This window comes from Pantherophis guttatus, chromosome 4 (assembly GCF_059756535.1).
Source record: "Pantherophis guttatus breed Tessera chromosome 4, ASM5975653v1, whole genome shotgun sequence".
Lineage (NCBI taxonomy): Eukaryota > Metazoa > Chordata > Lepidosauria > Squamata > Colubridae > Pantherophis > Pantherophis guttatus.
Window position 1 is genome coordinate 28,174,864 of NC_142066.1, and position 19,288 is coordinate 28,194,151.

Genomic DNA, 19,288 nt, shown 5'->3' on the forward strand with positions numbered 1-19,288 from the left:
TTTCAGTTGTTAAAAAGTTGTTTATTGGAAATTACTGTTCTGTTTGATTTTTTTTAAAACAATACTTCTATTTGCATTTTGTTCTGTTTTAGTGGGGTGAAGATTCAGAGTTCTGCTGAGGTAACTAAGCGTTGAATTGGAATTAGACGAAAATGTACCTCCCAGGCTATCTTCATGAAGGCAATGGAAGATAGATCTTTATATCTTGCCAGGAAAAGTTCCCAGTTTACGTTGCTCATCCCACTGATTAACCTGAAGAATAAATAAGAACCTTAAGGAGGCTTAGGCACAGACACATGATATTGTGGTTCTTGGAACAATAACAACAAAACTAGCAATATTCCTCTCTATGACACTGAAGATCTCAAAATGGCATCTTTTTATTCTCCATGTCTTGCAGATGTGCTTGCTCTCAAATTCCTAGACAGCAAATTCAGCAGTATAGGTAGTCCAAAACCATTCTTTTAGTGATTGTTCAAAATTACAATGGCATTGAAAAACATGATTTATATCCAGTCCTTGAACTTATGACTACGGCAGCATCCCCATGTACACATGATCAAAATTTAGGCAACTGAATTTCGCTTGGCAACTGGCATATATTTATGACAGTTGCAGTATACTGGGGTTATGTGATTGCCATTTGCGACCTTCCCAGCTGGCTTCTTACAAGCATAGACAATGGAGGAAGCAGGATTCAGTTAATGATGGCATGATTCATTTATTAACTGCAGTGATTCACCCAACTTTGATAAAAAGGTTATGAAACTGGGTGCAACTCACTTAACAACTACCTTGGTGAGCAACAGAAATTCTCGTCCCAATTGTGATCAGATGTCCAGGCTACCTGTATTTGTAGGCTAAATTATTCAGGGTTTACTGAATTAAGGAATGTCGATCAAAGCAATTTGCTATTATCTGTCCATTAATGATAATCTAACATCTACTGTCTGGTGAGTCTTTAAAACAAAAAGATTGATACAGCCAGTGTTTGAAGAAATATTGTAAACAGGGATCACATCCATGCATTATATATAGCAAATCGACTTGATTCACATTTATAGCCTTTTCACAGTAGCAATGTGAACTTTGATGAAATCCAGACCTCCCTTGCTGATAAAAAGAGCTGCTGACTGATGCATTGCTATCCTGTGTGTTTGAAAACTAGCTGGTGTTGTGTGGTTCTGAGAAAAAAAGTAGGACAAGTCCTTTACAATCATGGCTAAGACAAGGCCACATCATAGGCTCTCCTGTTACACTACAATTAACTAATAAAGATAGGCCAGTTGGTCTGAAGCACTGGTGAGTACCTCTTTAAAAATATTTATTAGATTGAAGACCAGTTTACTATTAGAAGTTTCATGGATATTACACATATGTTTAAGGAGTAACAAATCTATGATAAATAATCAAGACTTTTCAGAACAAGGCCATGTTCAGATATAGAAAAATGGTATGGGATAAACGCAGTTATAACTTTTTTTGAAAGGGATGAACAATTATAAGACTTTCCAGAAAGTACATATTTTGCCCCAGGTTCTAACTGAAATGATCCATCACTCCAAAAAAGAAGGAAGGAAGGCACTGATTCTGTAGGAAAACAAGATAATGATTGTTTTTTTTCCCTTCCATAACTGCTGTTTCTACTTACCCAACTGCTAGGACACAAGGATTTGAAAACCTTATGGTACCATTCACACTTCTGCATATCCTTGCCTTTGGTTTTCATAATCTTCAGACAACGGTAATAATCTGCAAGGACAGAGAAGAAGCTGATATCGTCTGATAATTGTTCAACTCTTGAACTAGAAATGGGAAATTCACATTAGAATATTTTCTTCATTTTGATGTTTAGTAGTTGACTTAGGGTCAATGTCTCTCAAGCTAACTACAAGTTTCTTATGAGGATAAGGTGATGGTAGTGTAGATAAATGCAAGAAATAAATAGTGTCATCCATTGTGCTTATTCACAGTTTAATATATAGGTAAGTTGCAACAGGTGCATTGCACAACATCTGGAACTGGGTTCTTTGCAAATGCAATACTGTAAATTGTTGAGCTCTACATCTGAAACAAAGCACAATTTCTTCTTTAATTCCTTACACTAAGTACAGTGATAAGATTATTCCAGTTAGTAGTCTCTTTTTTTGCTAGGTATATAGAGCAAATTCCTGCAGCAGTTGTGTTCCATAATCTGTACTTAAAATATGCTACCGGAATGACAAACTGGACAAGTCAAGAAGACAGACAAGCTTACTTTATATGCCTGCATGGTTCAGAAGCTGTTCAGCAAAAATTATCCTAATCCTTATGGCCACATCTTGTCTTTTACCCACCTATGTAATTCTGGTAGCAGTTACGAGTCTGGTTGGTGAATGGAAAGCGAGGATCAAAAGGAGCTGTGAAAGGGACTTTTCTTTTCTTGGTGTCTAGTATAGCAGCTGAAACACTCTGCATTTCTGAGAAAGTGAAAAGGAGAGAAAGAACAGGAGAGTGAATGTGTATTGGCAAAACATGGAGGAGTCAAATTGATATGCTGCTTGTCCTTTCTCAGAACAAATCAATTTCCCAAAGACAAATCAGCTTCCCAAAGAAGTCCTCATTTCAGAGATTTGGGTAACTAATCTAATTATTCATTGCTACTGAGAAAAAATATTATAACAATTCCAATGATTTTTATTCCCTTTATAGACAGTTGAGGGTTTCTGGCTCAGAAATATCTTCTCATTGATTTCTCTTCTCTAAGGATTTGAAAGTTAATAACATCTAATTCTTATCCAAACATAGTCTTCAACCAAATTCAGTTTGGGATTTTAGCCTAGTAGTTTCCTTCTTTTCCAAATTACTTCTTTCAAATCCTTGCTATTGAAATTGCTCTTCATTTCTAACTTGGACAGTTTCCTTTCAATTTATTTCTAATTTGACATGGCTTCATCTCATCATTAATTTTCATCCCAGTTCATGGTAGCTACTCCCAACTACTGCAAGCCAACTTCTTTGAACTGCAGTCCAGTCCTCACTTCTCATAGCCCTGCTGATCCTAATATCTCTAACTCAACATATATCATTTGACAGTTGCAGAGCTGCCTAACGGTTCATTCATCTGGGGATAAATTCTTCATTCTGATTTTTCCTTTCCTTTCAGATTAATTTTTGGCAAATTAAATGTAAGAACAAAGAGGATGAAATCAGTTGAGAGATAAAGCACATGAAGGAACCCTTAACCACTGTCTTTGTCTAAATTTCCCTCCTCAAGGGAGGAATTATACAGCTTCCTGTATTGTCAAGAATTCGTAATTAAAAAATTGATATGCAAACATATGTAAACAAGAAATTCCAGAGTGTTTTGGCCATGGATGCTCTGCTGTTTTGTTACAGATCATTTTAATTTTTCCCTGTAGAGCCCAAATCAGATTGAGCTCCTGACCTACTCAATAATGGTTGATCACAGAAATAGCTAGATAGGATTAATCTCAGAGCTGATTATTACTTCGATAAGAGACCATCAGAAAACCTTATAGTTCTAGATTAGACTGTGAACCCAACATGGTGTCTGCCAGGACTCATTGTTTAAGTGGGGTCATACCCCTCAGTATGAATGTGGTGCTCCTTGACAAAATATCCATCACATTGTGTCCAAATGTCCATCAGGAGCTTACACTGGCTCAATGTCTGATTTTTTTCAACAGCAACCCTGTCCTTGAATGGCTGAGTGGACTGGACATTAACATTTGAACTACTATATTCAATACTATACCATGTATTTGCCATACGCATATAAATAAAGATTGTGAAGATCCCCTTCCCCCTCCCAATATTACAGAATATGGGAATGGCAAATCAGGTCCATTTTGTTGCCAAGATTGTGACTTGAAGATGGCTTTGCATTTTTTTTTCTGTACAGAACTGTGCACTCCCTCTACTGGCGATATCTCAAATTAATATTACTCTGGATGGAATATTTTTCTCTACTTCCTAACCTGCTTTTTTCCACCTCCAGTTAAAAATATTGGGAAAAATTCCTCTCTCTCCTCCCAATACCCTTATTAATTTATTGTATCAGACTGCTGTGGTGACTTCTAGACCCCTGAGAGAGAAAAAGTGAAGCGGCTTTTATTTGGTCTGATTCAGTAGCTGGAAACTGGTAGGCCTCATCTCAGTTGTAGCCTCAACACAATTTGAAAAGCTCCCTAATCTTAACCCATTGCTTTGCAGCCTTGAATCAAAAAGAATCATGTAAAATATTTAATAGCAGGTTAGATGGAGCTCCTTCCATGGGTTCCTTCAGTCCTCTCCAATCTTGCCTGTTCCTATTCCTGAAACATTATTTCTGACCAAAGGCAAGCCCTTGTCAAAAATATGGGATGGTTATTTTGGAGAGAACCAAAATCTGAGGGAAACGGGCAGAGATGATACATAAATAAATGCTACATAAATAAATCACTCTTAGTGCACTGAATGAACACTCTGCCTCATCCAGACTTTTAAGGGGGAAGTTGAAGGGAATTCCTTCTGGGGCCAACCTTTAGTTAAGACCCTTGGGATACCATGGTGCAAAGTAAGCTAGCTACCTTTTTTCTAGAGAATGAATAAGGGTTTATCTTCACTTCTTCCCACCCCAGTTAAATTAGGAATAACTGCCAGAATTTCAAGGACTGGCAGAATATTTATATAAAAAACAGACCAATCAGATGTGTGGCTAATGCTCTGCTGCCTAATGATAGGCTGGAGGCATAGAATCTTCTGGAAGTGGCATGGAAGGAGGAGTGAGTGGGATTTCTAACTGAAGCAGGAGTAACAAAATGGCTCCTTTTCACAAGATGGTGGAAACTAACTGCTCAAATAGCACCGAGAAATCCTTTTTTTGATAGATAATTCCAGCTCTTGAAATTTGTATTCTAATTGGCTCTAGTGCACGTATGCAGATATCCTCGCTTAATGACCGTCGCTTAGCAACTGTTTGAAGTTATCATCTGGACCTCCCCAGAGCTACTTACAGCCTGGTTCTGGAGTTCCAATGGCTGTGCACGCATACACACACTCTCTCCCTCCCTCTCTCTCTTTCTCTCTCTCTCTCTCTCCTGTAATCACATTTACATCCGTTTGCAGAGTCCTACACTCATGTGACTGTAATTTTTGGCATTTTTATTTCTGGTTTCTGGCAAAAAAAAAAAAAGCCCATTGAAGAAAATGGATTCATTTAATGACTGCAGCATTCTCTTAATGACTTCTGAAAAAATGTTGTACAATCAGGCATAGTCATATCTGCTTAACGACTCCCAGAGTTTACAACTGTAATTTCAGGCTCAAGATCATAAATCAAGGACTATTTATATATACTGCTGCAGCATACTGTTATGTATATCGGTTTTGGCGGGAAGTTTGAATTAAATAGCCATCAGCTGATTGGCTGACCACCACAGCTGCAAGGTATATAAGGGGAGCTGTTTCCCCAGGTCAGTTGCTGGGTTCTCACCCTACAATAAAGAGCTGTTGTCACTCACTGCCTGGCTTGCTGTGTCCTCATTCACCCAATTTAACATTGGCAACGAGGATGGGATTTTGAGGCCAGAAGCCACGGAAAGAGCTGAAGCCATGAGCCGACAAGAGAGCTGCAAACCTGAATCCAGCCAGGCAAGCGAGCGGAGTACCTGGAGAATCTACCAACGATATCTGCCTACGTACCGCCAGCGCCTTTCAACCCAACGGAAGAGAAGTGGGGATCCTATATGTCCCGCTTCGAATGCTTCCTGGTGGCCAGCGATCTACAGGGGCTACCCGGCGTGCGGAAGAAAGCCCTGTTCCTGAGCCATTGTGGACCCAAGGTGTTCGACATGGCCGAAGCCCTGTTGGAACCGAACTCGGTCCACACCATCTCGTGGCAAACGCTCCAGACGCTGCTGAAGGACAGCAGCAACAACGCCCCGATGCCATCGAAGTATGTCCAGCGGTACGAGTTCCGGCAACACGTACAGCAGGAAGGGGAATCGATCAGCGAGTACATCGCTGCCCTGCGCAAGGCTGCAAACCAGTGTGAGTACAGAGACTTAAATGAGATGCTCTTAGAGCAACTAATCTGCAAAGTGAGAGATATTTGCTTGTAGAGGAGATTGCTTGCAAAGACGAATCTAACGTTACATATGGCACTAGATGAGGCAAGGGCTCAAGAATCCTCTACCAAAGCAGCCGAGAGACTACAGGGGACGACACCGGTCAGAATGGCACAGAGGTCAGCACTGGTTCATCAAGAGACCGTAGGCACTGAGAGCGAGGCGGAGTCAGATGAAGAGGTCTGCAGAACTGAACAGGACCGGCAGGACCAGCGGGGTCACCGAGACGCTTGTGCCAGCTGTGGGGGACCCCATCCGCGCCAGACCTGCAAGTTCCGAGACACCATTTGCCGGCAATTCGATCGGAAGGGTCATATTGCTAGAGTCTGTAGATCCAAGCAGACTCCCAACTACAAGCCATCCGGCGCAGCGGAAGAAGACCAATCAGAAGGGTGGCCATCAGAAGGGTGGCACGAAATCCGAGGACCTTGAAGCCTGCACCATTCAAATCGGCTGGACCTGCACATCCCCCAGGGAGAAGACCTACATGATGGTCGAAATCGAGGGGCATGAGTGCGTTATGGAGATCGACACCAGATCTCCAATAACCATCATATCCTGGGACAAGCTACGGAAGACCGTCCCCAGTGTCCAGAAACGGCACCTACGGCACCAGCGGCTTGGACTGCGCAATTACCAGGGGAACCGCATCCCAGTGGAAAGAATCGGCGAGTTCCAAGTGGAGTACGGGGAATTCCGGGAGAAGCTTCCCCTCATCGTAGTCAGCGGAAAGCTCCCAAGCCTCCTGGGCATGGACTGGTTCATGGCCCTGGGCATGGGATTCACCGGAGTCCGCAACGTGCGAAGCACCCTGAAGGACAACCTGATGCAGGAGTTCCGGGACGTGTTCGATGAGCAACTTGGCAAGTATGTGGGGACCCCTATTTCATTCAACCTTGACCCCAATATTGCCCCCATCCGGTTGAAGCCCAGGAGGGTACCATTCGCCCTCAAGCCCAAGATAGATGTGGAACTGGACAAGTTGATTAAGCAAGGGGTGCTAGTGCCAGTCAATCATGCCCGGTGGGAGACCCCAGTAGTGACCCGCATTAAGCCTGATGGGTCTGTGCGCATCTGCGCGGACTATAAGTGTATGATCAATAAGGCTCTCCAACAGAGCGCTTACCCGGTTCCGATTGTACACCATCTGCTGCATTCCCTGGGGCCCGGCAAGATATTCACGAAACTCAATCTGGCACAGGCGTATCAGCAATTGCGTATAGATGGCGCTACCGCAGAGGCACAGACTATAGTTTCGCATAGAGGTGACTTTAAGTGTACCCGGCTCCAATTCGGAGTCAGCATAGCTCCCAGACTGTTCCAGAGCACCATGGAGAGACTGTTACAGGGGATCCCCAGGGTGGTCCCATATTTTGATGATGTTCTCATCACCGCAGAAGACGAGCAACAGCTAGGGGAGAGACTTAGACAAGTCCTAGGGAAGTTCAGAAGTGCCGGACTCAGGGTCAAACGCAATAAGTGCATGATCGCAGTCCCTTCTGTGGAATTCTTGGGGTATCAGGTAGATGGAACTGGCATACACCCCACCGAGAGCAAGATTAGGGCGATCCAAGAGGCCCCCACCCCCAAAGACAAGGCGGAACTACAAGTGTTCCTGGGACTGTTGAATTTCTACGCCATTTTTCTAAAGGACAAGGCAACAGTAGCAGAGCCCCTGCACAGACTGTTGGCCAAGAAGTCCACATGGATTTGGGGGAAAGCTGAGGCTACCGCGTTTGCAGCCGTAAAGAAACTTCTGTCGGCTACGAGTTTTCTAATCCAGTACAACTCTACGCTTCCCCTTGTTCTAGTTTGTGATGCATCCTCATTCGGCATGGGGGCCGCCCTGAGCCATAGACTACCGAATGGTCTAGAGGCACCCATCACCTACTACTCCCGGACTCTTTCAAGCGCCAAAAGGAACTACAGTCAACTTGACAAGGAGGCCCTGGCAGCAGTCTCAGGAGTCAAGAAGTTCCACGAATACTTGTTTGGCAGAGACTTCGACCTCACCACAGACAATCGCCCCCTCCTGGGTGTCATAGCAGGGGACCGACCCACACCAGCAGCCCTGTCTCCCAGGATGACACACTGGGCCATCTTCCTGGCAGCATACTCATATCGCTTGGTACATCGACCAAGGGTGAGCATGGGCAATGCTGACGCCCTCAGCTGTTGCCCATTACTGGACAAAATAGAGGCCCCACACCCGGAGTCCCAGTCCTGCTGATTGACGTCTTGGACTCGGGACCCATCACTTCAGCAGAGGTGGCGAGGGCTTCTACCAAAGACCACATGATTTGTAAAGTCACGAGTTGGGTCACGAGGGGGTGGCCGGAAAAGACTGAGGGCGGGGAATTCAAACACCGCTAACAAAAGAGGCGAGCTGACAATGCAAGGGGGTTGTCTATTGTGGGGTGATCGGGTCATTGTCCCTTTGTGCCTAAGGGAGAAAGTGTTGAATCTGTTGCATGAGGAGCACCCTGGGATCGTAAGGATGAAGGGGTTAGCTAGGAGCTACATCTGGTGGCCTCTCATGGATAAGGACATCACTGACTGGGTGGGGAAGTGTCAGCCCTGCCAAGAGTCTAGGCCAGACCCCCCGACAGCACTGGTAAGGGAGTGGGAGTGGCCTCAGGGTCCCTGGTCTAGGATCCACATAGATTTTGCTGGCCCATTCCATAGGCAGGTATTTATGGTCATCGTGGACGCCTTCTCAAAGTGGCTGGAGATTAGACTTATGAAAGCCACTACCACCGACGCAGTCATTAGGGAGCTAAGGCAGTTGTTTGCCACCCACGGCCTACCGGACACCTTAGTTTCAGACAACGGGCCCCAGTTCACAGCCACGCAGTTTGAGGGGTACTTGGCGGAGTTGGGATCAGACACATACTCTCCACCCCGTTTCATCCGGCTAGCAATGGATTGGCAGAGAGATTTGTGAGAACGGCTAAGGAAGCCATCTCACGCCTAGGCCCCGGGGACTGGCAGAAAAGAATAGACAAATTCTTAACGGCCCAACACGCCACACCATGCACCGCCACAGGCTGGAGCCCGGCAGAACTTCTAATGGGGAGAAAGCTCTGAGGAGTCCTAGACAGGCTACACCCCAGCTATTTCCCTGACAACTTCAGAGGGGCAGAGGAAGCTTAGGGGGTTCACAATAGGGATGCCAGTCTTCGCAAGAAATTACGGGAACGGGCCCCTCTGGGAAATCGGGATAATTACGGAGGTAACTGGGCCCAAGTCTTATCGGGTAGACATGGGAGATGGGAGGATTTGGCGCTGGCACATTGATCAGTTACGGAAGCGTTTAACCGCCGACACAGAAGACATCTTCGATGAACCGCTCCCTAGCTACCAATAGAACACCAGAACTAACTCAAGCCCAAGTCAGTCGGAGGACTTAGCTGTCGGCCCCGAGATCCAGCACCACCCTATCGCGAAAGATCGACCAGCCGAAGAAGTCGCAGCCTACAATGAATTCTCGGAGGTTCCATTGGCGGAGCAGGGAGTTCCTCCGACCCGCTCGACGCCACACCTCTGACTGCACTGCGCAGATCAACTAGGGTGCGGACACACCCTGGTCATCTGAGGGACTATGTATGTTAATGTCCACCCCAAATGACTTCTGGGAGGGGAGGAGTGTTATGTATATAGGTTTTGGCGGGAAGTTTGAATTAACTAGCCATCAGCTGATTGGCTGACCACCACAACTGCAAGGTATATAAGGGGAGCTGTTTCCCCAGGTCAGTTGCTGGGTTCTCACCCTACAAGAAAGAGCTGTTGTCACTCACTGCCTGGCTTGCTGTGTCCTCATTCACCCAACTTAACACATACAGACTGGCAACCCCCGATTTGGCTGATATCAAAAAGCTAAGCCAGCCTGGATCAGATCTGATTAGTATTTCAATGGGAACCATTGGGAACGCTGAGGACTAGAAAGTTGAAAAGAAAGTCTGGACGAAAACAACAGTTTCATTGATGTGTCTATGTGATCACAACAAGCTTGACCTGGAGCAATGGTGGGTTGCCCCCGGTTCAGATCGGTTCGCAAGAACCGGTAGTAAAACCAGCGGGAGTGATCTGTCCCCGTCTACACACACACACAAACACAGCCAGCCGAGGGTTAAGAAAGTACTTGGCACGCACACAGGTCGTTATCTCAAACTTGGCAACAATATAAGCACCGTCTGCCAAGAGCTTTACTGCAACAGATAACATAAAAATTACATACGCATTGCAAATAGTCCAGCAAAAACAATATCCCTTCGGCAGCTTCAGACGTTGTTCAAGTGACTAGCCAGAGTTAGTTTTTGTTCGTCACGGAGTTTTACCAGCGACCACCCTCTCTTATATAGTCTCTGGGGTGTGGTCCAGTGACTCAGTTCTAATCCCTAGCATGCCTCCTTAACTACTGCAACCGTTTATCATGCCTTCATTGGCGTGCATCCAGGAACGACGGCTCTCCTTCCTCGGTCTCATCCGAGACACCTGGCTCCTGGCTAATCTCCTCTCCCTCGGCCGGCACCTGAGACAGTGCCAGAGGTGAGGGGCCTGGAGAGGGAGGCCTGGCTGACTCCTCTCCCTCATGTTCGGAGCCTTCTTCCTCTGATGAGATATGCTCAGAGGGCGGGGCCACAACAGGGAGGCTCCGCCCACTGACCCGGACATCATCATAAGTGATCTGCACATGCGCAGAAGAGCGTGCATGCGCATGAGCACGATGCAAACTGGTAGTAAAGGTAAGTAGAACTCACCCCTGACCTGGAGACTTTACTTTTTATATATAGTACATGTAATTAAGTGTTACAACTAAAATATGGCCAAGCAAAGCTCTAGCAACAAAAGATAATACAGATTAGAAGTAATACAGATTTAAAGTTGATGTGTAAATTCTTTCTGATTCAATGTTTTTTCCTAATGAAAGCGTATTTTGGCTCCATTAATTCCTTTAAAAAATAGTCAAATGTAAATTTACGGGCTTTTTAACATAATAACTACAACAGGAGTGAAATCCAGCAGGTTCTGACAGGTTCTGAAGAACCGGTAGCGGAAATTTTGAGCAGTTCGGAGAACCAGTAGCAGAAATTATAAGTAGTTCAGAGAACCGGTAAATACCACCTCTGGCTGGCCCCAGAGTGGGGTAGGAATGGAGATTTTGCAATATCCTTCTCCCAGGAGTGGGGAGAGAATGGGGATTTTGCAGTATCCTTCCCCTGGATTGGGGTGGGAATGGAGTTTTTGCAGTATCCTTCCCCATGCCATGCCCACCAAGCCACGCCCACCAAGCCACACCATGCCCACCAAGCCACGCCCACAGAACCGGTAGTAAAAAATTTGGATTTCACCACTGAGCTATAGGGATTTTTAGCTGTAGCTTTCCTCAAAGGAGTGAGGGCACATAGTTTTTAAAACATGAAAGTGCAGGTAATCCTCGGCTTATGTCCGTTCATTCAGTAATTGCTCAAAGTTTTAGCAGCACTAAAAATATGAGTATATGACCAATCCTTGAAGTTTCAGCCATGACAGGGTTACCTGGAATTTTAGGCTTCATTATTACCTTTTTAATAAAAGTGATATTAGCATTTTAGCATAGCAGTCCAACCCTATTTTTCTAATTTGAGGAGACTGTTTTTCCTCTTTGTTCCTCTTCCTACTTTATTTGTTTGGTTTTTTTGTTTGTTTGGTTTATCTGTTTGATTGTTATGCAAGAAATGGCCTTTTCAGCAACTAAATCAGGGGGAAGGGTGTCCATTGCTGGCTGGGGAGTTCGTGGACTTGAAGTCCACACATCTTAAACTTGCCAAGGTTGGACACCCTTGAATTAAACAATATAAAGCATATATGGAAGTCCTTGAACACATTTGCAAGTATTAAAAAAGATACAAACTGAACCAGCAAAGGCAGTGATGTGACTTATAAATTTCTCACTTGTGGAACATTTCCTAAAATCAATGTTTTCTATTGTTTAATTCTCACATCTAATTAATGTCTTTTATGATTTGATTAGTTAATAATAATTATGACCTCTGCAGCCAGCTTCCAACAAACAAAGTCAATGAGGAAAGCTGTTCACTTAACAACTGCATGATTCACTTAATTGCAGAGATTCGCTTAACAACTGTGGCAAAAAGGATTGTAAAATCACTTAAAAGCTGTTTTTACAACTCACTTAAAAACTGTCTTGGTTAGAGATGGAAATTCTGGTTCCAATTGTGGTTGTAAGTCGAGGACTACCTGAACTCAGGTCCCTAGTTTGTGATTACCACATTCCAGAGAGCCACAATCACATGATTGCCATTTGTGACTTTCTGTACTGCTTTCCCACAAGCAATATTAATGAGGAAGGCGGCAGGAAGGTTGCAAGCCATTCTAGTAAATGCCTCGTTTACCTCTGCTCAGGTGGCACTGCAGCACCCCCTTCCCCTAGCCTCCCCAACTCACCTGTAGCTGCACTGGTCACTCCAGAGCTTCTCCAGACCACCCTTTCCTCTCCCCCCTGCACTCATTATTTTGGATTTCCACTGCTTCCCACCTAACAACCTGTGTCTTAGGGTTACAAAAACAACTGGGATTGCTGAGATTGTCATCACTAAGCAATGCAGTCATGTGACATCACACTATAGGACCCCATTTGTTTAGCTATGACAATCCTGGTCCCAATTGCCAATGGAACCCAAGAGCTATTTATAATTAATTTCAGAACTCTGGAAAATTTCTCACAGTTGTTTTTCAAACAATCCAGCAATAGGGGACTGAAAGCCCCACAAAACCATGGCAACTGCCTCACTTTGTGGGTCAAATTCACTTTTCTCCTCTTGCGCCTGGCTCAACGGATCAATTTCTGGATTCTGCATGTCACGTTTGAATTGAATTCTGATTACTATTTTGAATTCTGAACACCAGCAGGGAAATAAAAATGCATAAAATCCTAAACTTTAAAAGCCATTTAGGTACTCAGTCCAATTTCCTTCTTAGGGAGGAATCCAAATTAAAGCATTTCTAGTTGTCTAGCCTCTGCTTGAACATATCCAATAAAAAAGGGTTAATCACTTCTTGGACTAATTGGTTCTGATGTTATACCTGCACTCAGAATGTCATGGGGTTCTTTGGGACTCTGCTGAATAAAAATATATTGTGTCCCCAGCATTTCTGTAATCTACTAACACATTGCTTATTTAAAAATGTTTATTAAAATATTCTGATCGTTGGCATACTTATTTGATTTGCTAGGCAACAAAGATTAAGACTGGGAGTAAATGTGCTATAAATACCATCAACATGGGGTATTTTCTGTTTCTTGTGCATGAGAAGAGTAGGGAAGTAAAACACATTTTTTGTTTATGATATTTCTGCCCTGCTTTCTACATTTTAAAAGCTCTCAAGACAGCTTGCAAAGCAAATGCAACTACATCTCTAAAACATAGAGGTTAACAATATTTTTAGGCACTTTGTACAAATAACATTTTTAAAAAGGCCATTTTTTGCAACATCATCACTCTAGAGATTTCAACCATCTCTCCCCTGAGATATCACACATTCTAGCGTGAACTTTTGTTAGAAGTGATGTCATAAGCAATTCTTTGATTTTTTTAAAAAAGAAATCTTAAATATTTTTGTTCAGGTTCACCATATCATCCAGAATCAAAATAAACAGGAGCTGTAAAAAAGTGCAACCGTTTTCACTTTCTTGACTGATCTCTTTTTTAAGAGCTTCACCAAAGATGTAATAAAGGTTCTTGTTATAAAAATAGACACTAGACAGACACACATGCACACAAACATACAAAATCAATATTCCTTTTTTAAAAATCTGTCAGCGGATGGACATAGTAAATCTGTTTCCTTATCAAGTTTTTCTTCTAACCATTTAAAAGCAGCACAATTTCTTTGCAAAGATTTTCACATTCTTGTTCTAATCCAGAAAAAATTGCCATTCAGAAGAGGCATAATTTTTGTCTAATTTGAGATTATAATCCTTTAATTTTTAGGGGTTGGGGCAGAGGTGAGTTTCAGCCAGTTCGGACCGGTTCGGGTGAACTGGTTGTTAAGATTCTGCACAGTTTAGTGAACTGGCAAATCCCACCACTGGGTGGCCCGGCACACCCCACCCCACCCTATATTGCCTCGTTCGCCTTGGCCGGTGGCTAGAATCATGCCCAGGCCCTTTGCCTCAGGTTGGGGGACGCATCAGTCCCTTGCTCTAGCTTTCCTTGGGGCCTTCACCCATATACTGCCCACTCGCCCTTCATCTTGAGTCCGGGGACATGCCAGTGCATGGCTCTGGCTGTACCCAGGGCTTCCGCTCGCATGCCGGGCCACCACTATGAGAACAGTGCGAGACCCATGGGCTTGAAGGTAAGGCTGACGGTGGGGAAGGAAGATCCACTCCAGACTTGCTGTGCTCAGCCAAAGGACCACCTCGGTGGGGGAGGGGGCACACATTGCAAGGCTCGGCCGCCTTTCGGGCACAGCTTCAGCTTCCACGGTGCTTTCCGGGTGGGAGGCCTGAGAGAAAATGCCTCCCCCAAAGGCCGTCCACTCTCCCATCCATCAGCTGGGCTGGCCTGGAAGCAGCATGTCCTCTTGTCGCGGGCTGGATGTGGGACCCGAGGCAGAGCGGAGGTTGAGCAGGCGGCAGCCCAGAACAGGGCCCGAAAGGTAACCAAGCCTTGCCGTGTCCCCCCTCCCCACCGAGAAAGCCACCACCTCTTTGCTGGCATAAGAAGCCTGCAGCTGCTGCTCTTTGCCGCCATGAGACACCTCTAGTTGCTGCTGCCGGCTCAGTTCTGGCCGGCAAAGGGGCAACTGCTGCAAGCTCTTTGCGCCAGCAAAGACCAGCGGCTGCAGGCTTCTCGCACTGAAAAAGACCGGCGGCTGCAGGCCAATGTTTCAGGGCAGGGTCATGTGCCTAGCTGCACCAACAAAGGCCAGAAGTAGCCTCCCATCATTTCCTGCTGCAAAAACCTTTTTAAAAACCCTGTCGGGCAGCAAGACCCAGCAAGAGATGAGGCATTGGAGAATCACTGTTGCTGCACAAAGGTAAGTCTAAGGCTCTGGCTACCGCTGCTTCGGCCTGCCTGCTGCGCCACCCCACCTTGCCGTGAGTGACATCAAGTTGGCCATGCCCATTCAGTCACATGACCTCCCCAGCCACTCCCACCTGGTCTTTAGGACGAACCGGTTGTTAAATTAGTTGGCTCCCACCATTGGGTTGGGATAAGAGGAGAAAGATTTTCTTTAAACAGTACAGGGTTCACTGTTGGAAGTCCTAAAGAAAGAGAGAGAATTCAATTTACATCTCATACACTTTGCTTCCTTTTTAGGCCAGGCCTTCTAAAAGATGCCTATAGCTTCAGGCTGTATGGCTGCCTACACAACTGCAGGATAAATCTTGCTACAATTATCAGGAATTTGGTTTAGATATAAATTCTCTAGATTCTTCCCCACAATTCAATGCTAGGTGCTTAATTTTCTCTCTATTCCAGTCCAAAGTACTTGTCCCAGTATTGTTTTTTTCTCTAAACCTCTTTCACCTTCTGTTCAAATATATTAGAAGTAGTTTTCATTTAGCAAATAACTTGTTTAATGACCATTCACAGTTATGATGGTGATGAAAGAGTAATTTTACAACTAGTCCTCACATTTATGATCTTTATTGGTTCATAAAAGAAAGTAAATCTGAGGTAAGATCATAAACATCATCGCAGTTTCATTTAATGACTGCTTCACTTAACAACAAAGTTGGAAGTACTGGATGAGGACTACCTGTACTCTGCACATTCACAGAGACCTGAGAAGTTCAGCCCTTCCATTTAAAAAAAATAATATTTGTAAAATAGGAGAAAATACAATTGTCATTCTTGCTAATAATTTCTGTATTAATCTCTGCTTTAATAGCTGATGTACCATTTAAACAATGGCAGAAAGATATATCTAAATTTGTGTCATGGGGGAAAAACATGAGTTAAATATAAAATATTACGAGAAATAGAAGGGTGTCAGAGCTAGAAGGTCATGATTTGAGATTTAGGTGGCATGGATACTTATGGTAGGAATAAAGCTAAAGTAATGAAGTTTTTAAAAATAATTCTGTTAGACATGGCATGTTGGGAATATGGAACAGATATAAACTAGGTTATATCCAAAAACACTTTTGTGGCAGTCAGCACAAGAAGTATTTAATAGATGAGAAATGATAAACAAAAAACCAATAGTTAACTTATTTTGACGTATTAGAATTTTGTCAGGGAAATCAAGAGTGATCTGGTCGCAGAAAGATGTACTTTTCAATGGTTGTCTTATGTACAATTGCTAGAAAGATTTAAAGTAGATAAAATAATTTTTGGTTTTGAATATTTTAAGACTAAGCTTGAAAACAGAATTGTGTACAAGTAGCGATCGTATTATTTCTAAAACATATAAACTTTTCTTGAAATTTGCAACAAGAACAAGTGAAAGAATGTATGACAAAATTGGCTAACAATTTTGATTACAAATCAAACAGAAAGAATGTGTGGATTAAAGGACTGAAATTTAGATTGTTATAATTGCAAAAGAATTTATATGCCAAAAACATTGGTACATGTCATTAGAAAATATATCTAGAATGTATAAGGATTTTTTTGAATTTATACTGGAAATGTGAAGAATAAGAGGGGATATTTTATCATGCTTGATGGATATGTAAAAAAAATTGGATTCTACTACTACACATACTAATTCAGAAGATTTGAAAAATTAACACAAAATTGAAACCAGAGGTGTTTCTTTTGAGACTGATGGAGCTTTGTTTTTATATATGATAATTGCAGTGAGATTATTATATTATATGCACAAAGATTTGTCATTACCCACAACGGAGAAATGGATGGTAAAGAAGATGAAACTTGCTGGGATCACTAATTAACATTTTTGATTAAAGAAAATATATTAACTAAGTTTAAGACTGGAAACCCTTTATAGACTTTTTGCATGAAACAGAAAAAAATGAATTCATATGGCTTTAATGATTAGAAAAACATAGATTGTAGAAAAACAGGAAGTCATGCTGTAACCATACAGTAAGAGGTTAATTTATACTTCCAACTAATATAAAAGAAAACTGGAAATTTCTGTTTTATCTTTTATATTTTCTTCTGTTCCCTTTTTTCTGCATTTTTAACTTTAGCTTTTTTTTCTATCTTTCCTTTCTTCTAAAATATTGGAATTTTAGTTATTTTTTATCTTCGTTTTTTAAAATTGTAATGAATGTTATTTTTTAAAGAAAAGAATTATATGTTTGTGAATTTTGTGAAATTGCACTTTTGGTAACTTGTAAACTGTGGATGTCACAGAAGGCAACACCACTGAATTGGCCTCAGGTGATTTTGAAAAAACATTACTCAGGACCAGCCTAGTTAGTAGTTAAATGAGAGGCCACAGCTACATTGGAAAGTAGCTGGACAATATAAAAAGTCTTTCAGAAAATGTTTATGGCTAACCAGGGCTCCATTGTGGATTATTGTCACTTCCCCTCCAGCCTAGAATTACATCCCATAAATTGGAATACAGCATCTCATATACATTTTAAAAAAGCAGTGAAGCAGGAAAAAGTAGAAAAAAATGAGCAACTCGTGACTCCTTGCCAGAAAGAACAGCTTCGCTAACTCAGGGGCAAATTCCATCTATTTGAAGGCTGCTGCCAAGTAGAATAAAAGTATTAATAATAAAGCAATAGGCGTCCATGGGGGCAGCAAAGAAGTGAGGGACAAAACATAAATTTCAAGGCAACTCAGCCCCTTAAGTTTTCCCGTGCAATGATGCAAAGCAGATGCAAAAGGGTGGAACTGGCATCGTGAAACCATAGCAAACATTTTGTTATTCTGGCACCATTGTGGCTAGGAACAGATGTCTTGGGTAGGGGCATAAGCTTTTGCTCAGTCCTAAACAAAATATTAAAGAATGGAATCTCAAGTGAATAAATTTGCTTGCAAAAGTTATATATTCCGTCTTCTTTTTTTCTCCTAGATGAACACAGAAAAAAAAATGTTGTGCCATGTGGATGGCCATAAAGAAAATCATATACTGTCGTGCTTGGTTTACGCATGCTCTTCTCTTCCTGAACAATTTGGAGAAGAAATAAAACAGCTGAATTTATTTTCCTTTTAGCAAATTCTTGATTTTTTTGACCGCAAACAAGGAACTATAGCTAGTTGTTAAACACACAACCATGCAACAATGCAAAGTTCAGGGCTGATTTGTTTAGCACTCCACTAGAACCTGCTTTAAAACACAATTTCTAGTTCACATGTAATAAAAAATTAGAAACCCAGAAAGTAAAATGAATTCTACTGTACTCCTCTATTTTACCATATTAGAGAGGATGAGGCTATTCTATTTGACACCTGGCAGGTGAATTTTGCTGAAAATGGATGGATGGCTGCCAAGTCCTTGTGTTGGTTTTCAAAAATACCATCATATTTTCTACAGATTTGTCTTCCAACAAATTTAAGCCACTGAGGTTTGAGGACACTTTTCGCCTGAAATCTCAGCCTTCCCATTATGGTCTGACCTTGTAAGGCCAGCAGAACATAATGTAAATAATGTCTACCATCATTGAGCATCCACCATCACGATCTTGATTTCTACATGACCAACAACCCCTGCAACAGGGATTTAGGAAGAGGGCATAATCTCTGACAGCCTCCTGTTCAAGTCTGCTCTGGATGTCAGATATTGGATTTTTAAACTTTGACAAATAACCTTCGACTTAACAACCACAATTGGGACCAGAACTTCTGTTGCTAAGTGAAGCAGTCATTAAGTGAGTCACACCCAATTTTACAAGCTTTTTTGCCACAGTTGTTAAGCGAATCACTGTGTTTTTTAAGTGAATCGTGGTTGTCGAGCAAATCTGGCTTCTCCCACTGACTTTGTTTGTCAGAAGCTGGAATGATAATCACATAACCCTGAGATACTACAATCCGACTTCATGGACCAACAGCAGTGGTGGCAGCAGGGGGCAGGGGCGGAGGGAATGGTTTTGTGTGCGTGCCTGCTGCTTGCGAGGTCAATAAAATGAGGTCTTAGATTGTTGGGGGCAATATGCTGACATTTGTAAACTACTCAGAGAATGCTGTAAAGCACTATGGAGTGGTATATAAATCTTATTGCTGTTGCTGTTGCTAGCTAAG

At 42.8% G+C, this 19,288-nt stretch overlaps 1 protein-coding gene across 2 annotated transcripts; it reads right to left on the reverse strand.

The window, feature by feature from the left end:
• On the reverse strand, positions 1 to 4,730 carry COX6B2 (cytochrome c oxidase subunit 6B2). Of its 2 annotated transcripts, none has more exons than XM_034419519.2 (4): positions 4,685 to 4,730; positions 2,337 to 2,459; positions 1,652 to 1,752; positions 1 to 252 (listed from the first exon to the last, which is right to left on the reverse strand). In XM_034419519.2, the coding sequence occupies exons 2-4, from the start codon at positions 2,455 to 2,457 to the stop codon at positions 199 to 201; spliced, it is 276 nt and encodes a 91-aa protein (XP_034275410.1). In that variant the 5' UTR covers positions 2,458 to 2,459; positions 4,685 to 4,730; the 3' UTR covers positions 1 to 198. The 2 variants fall into 2 exon arrangements, with proteins under 2 accessions (XP_034275410.1, XP_087747968.1); XM_087891842.1 differs by having other exon boundaries at positions 4,572 to 4,695.
• Positions 4,731 to 19,288: the final 14,558 nt, after the last annotated feature.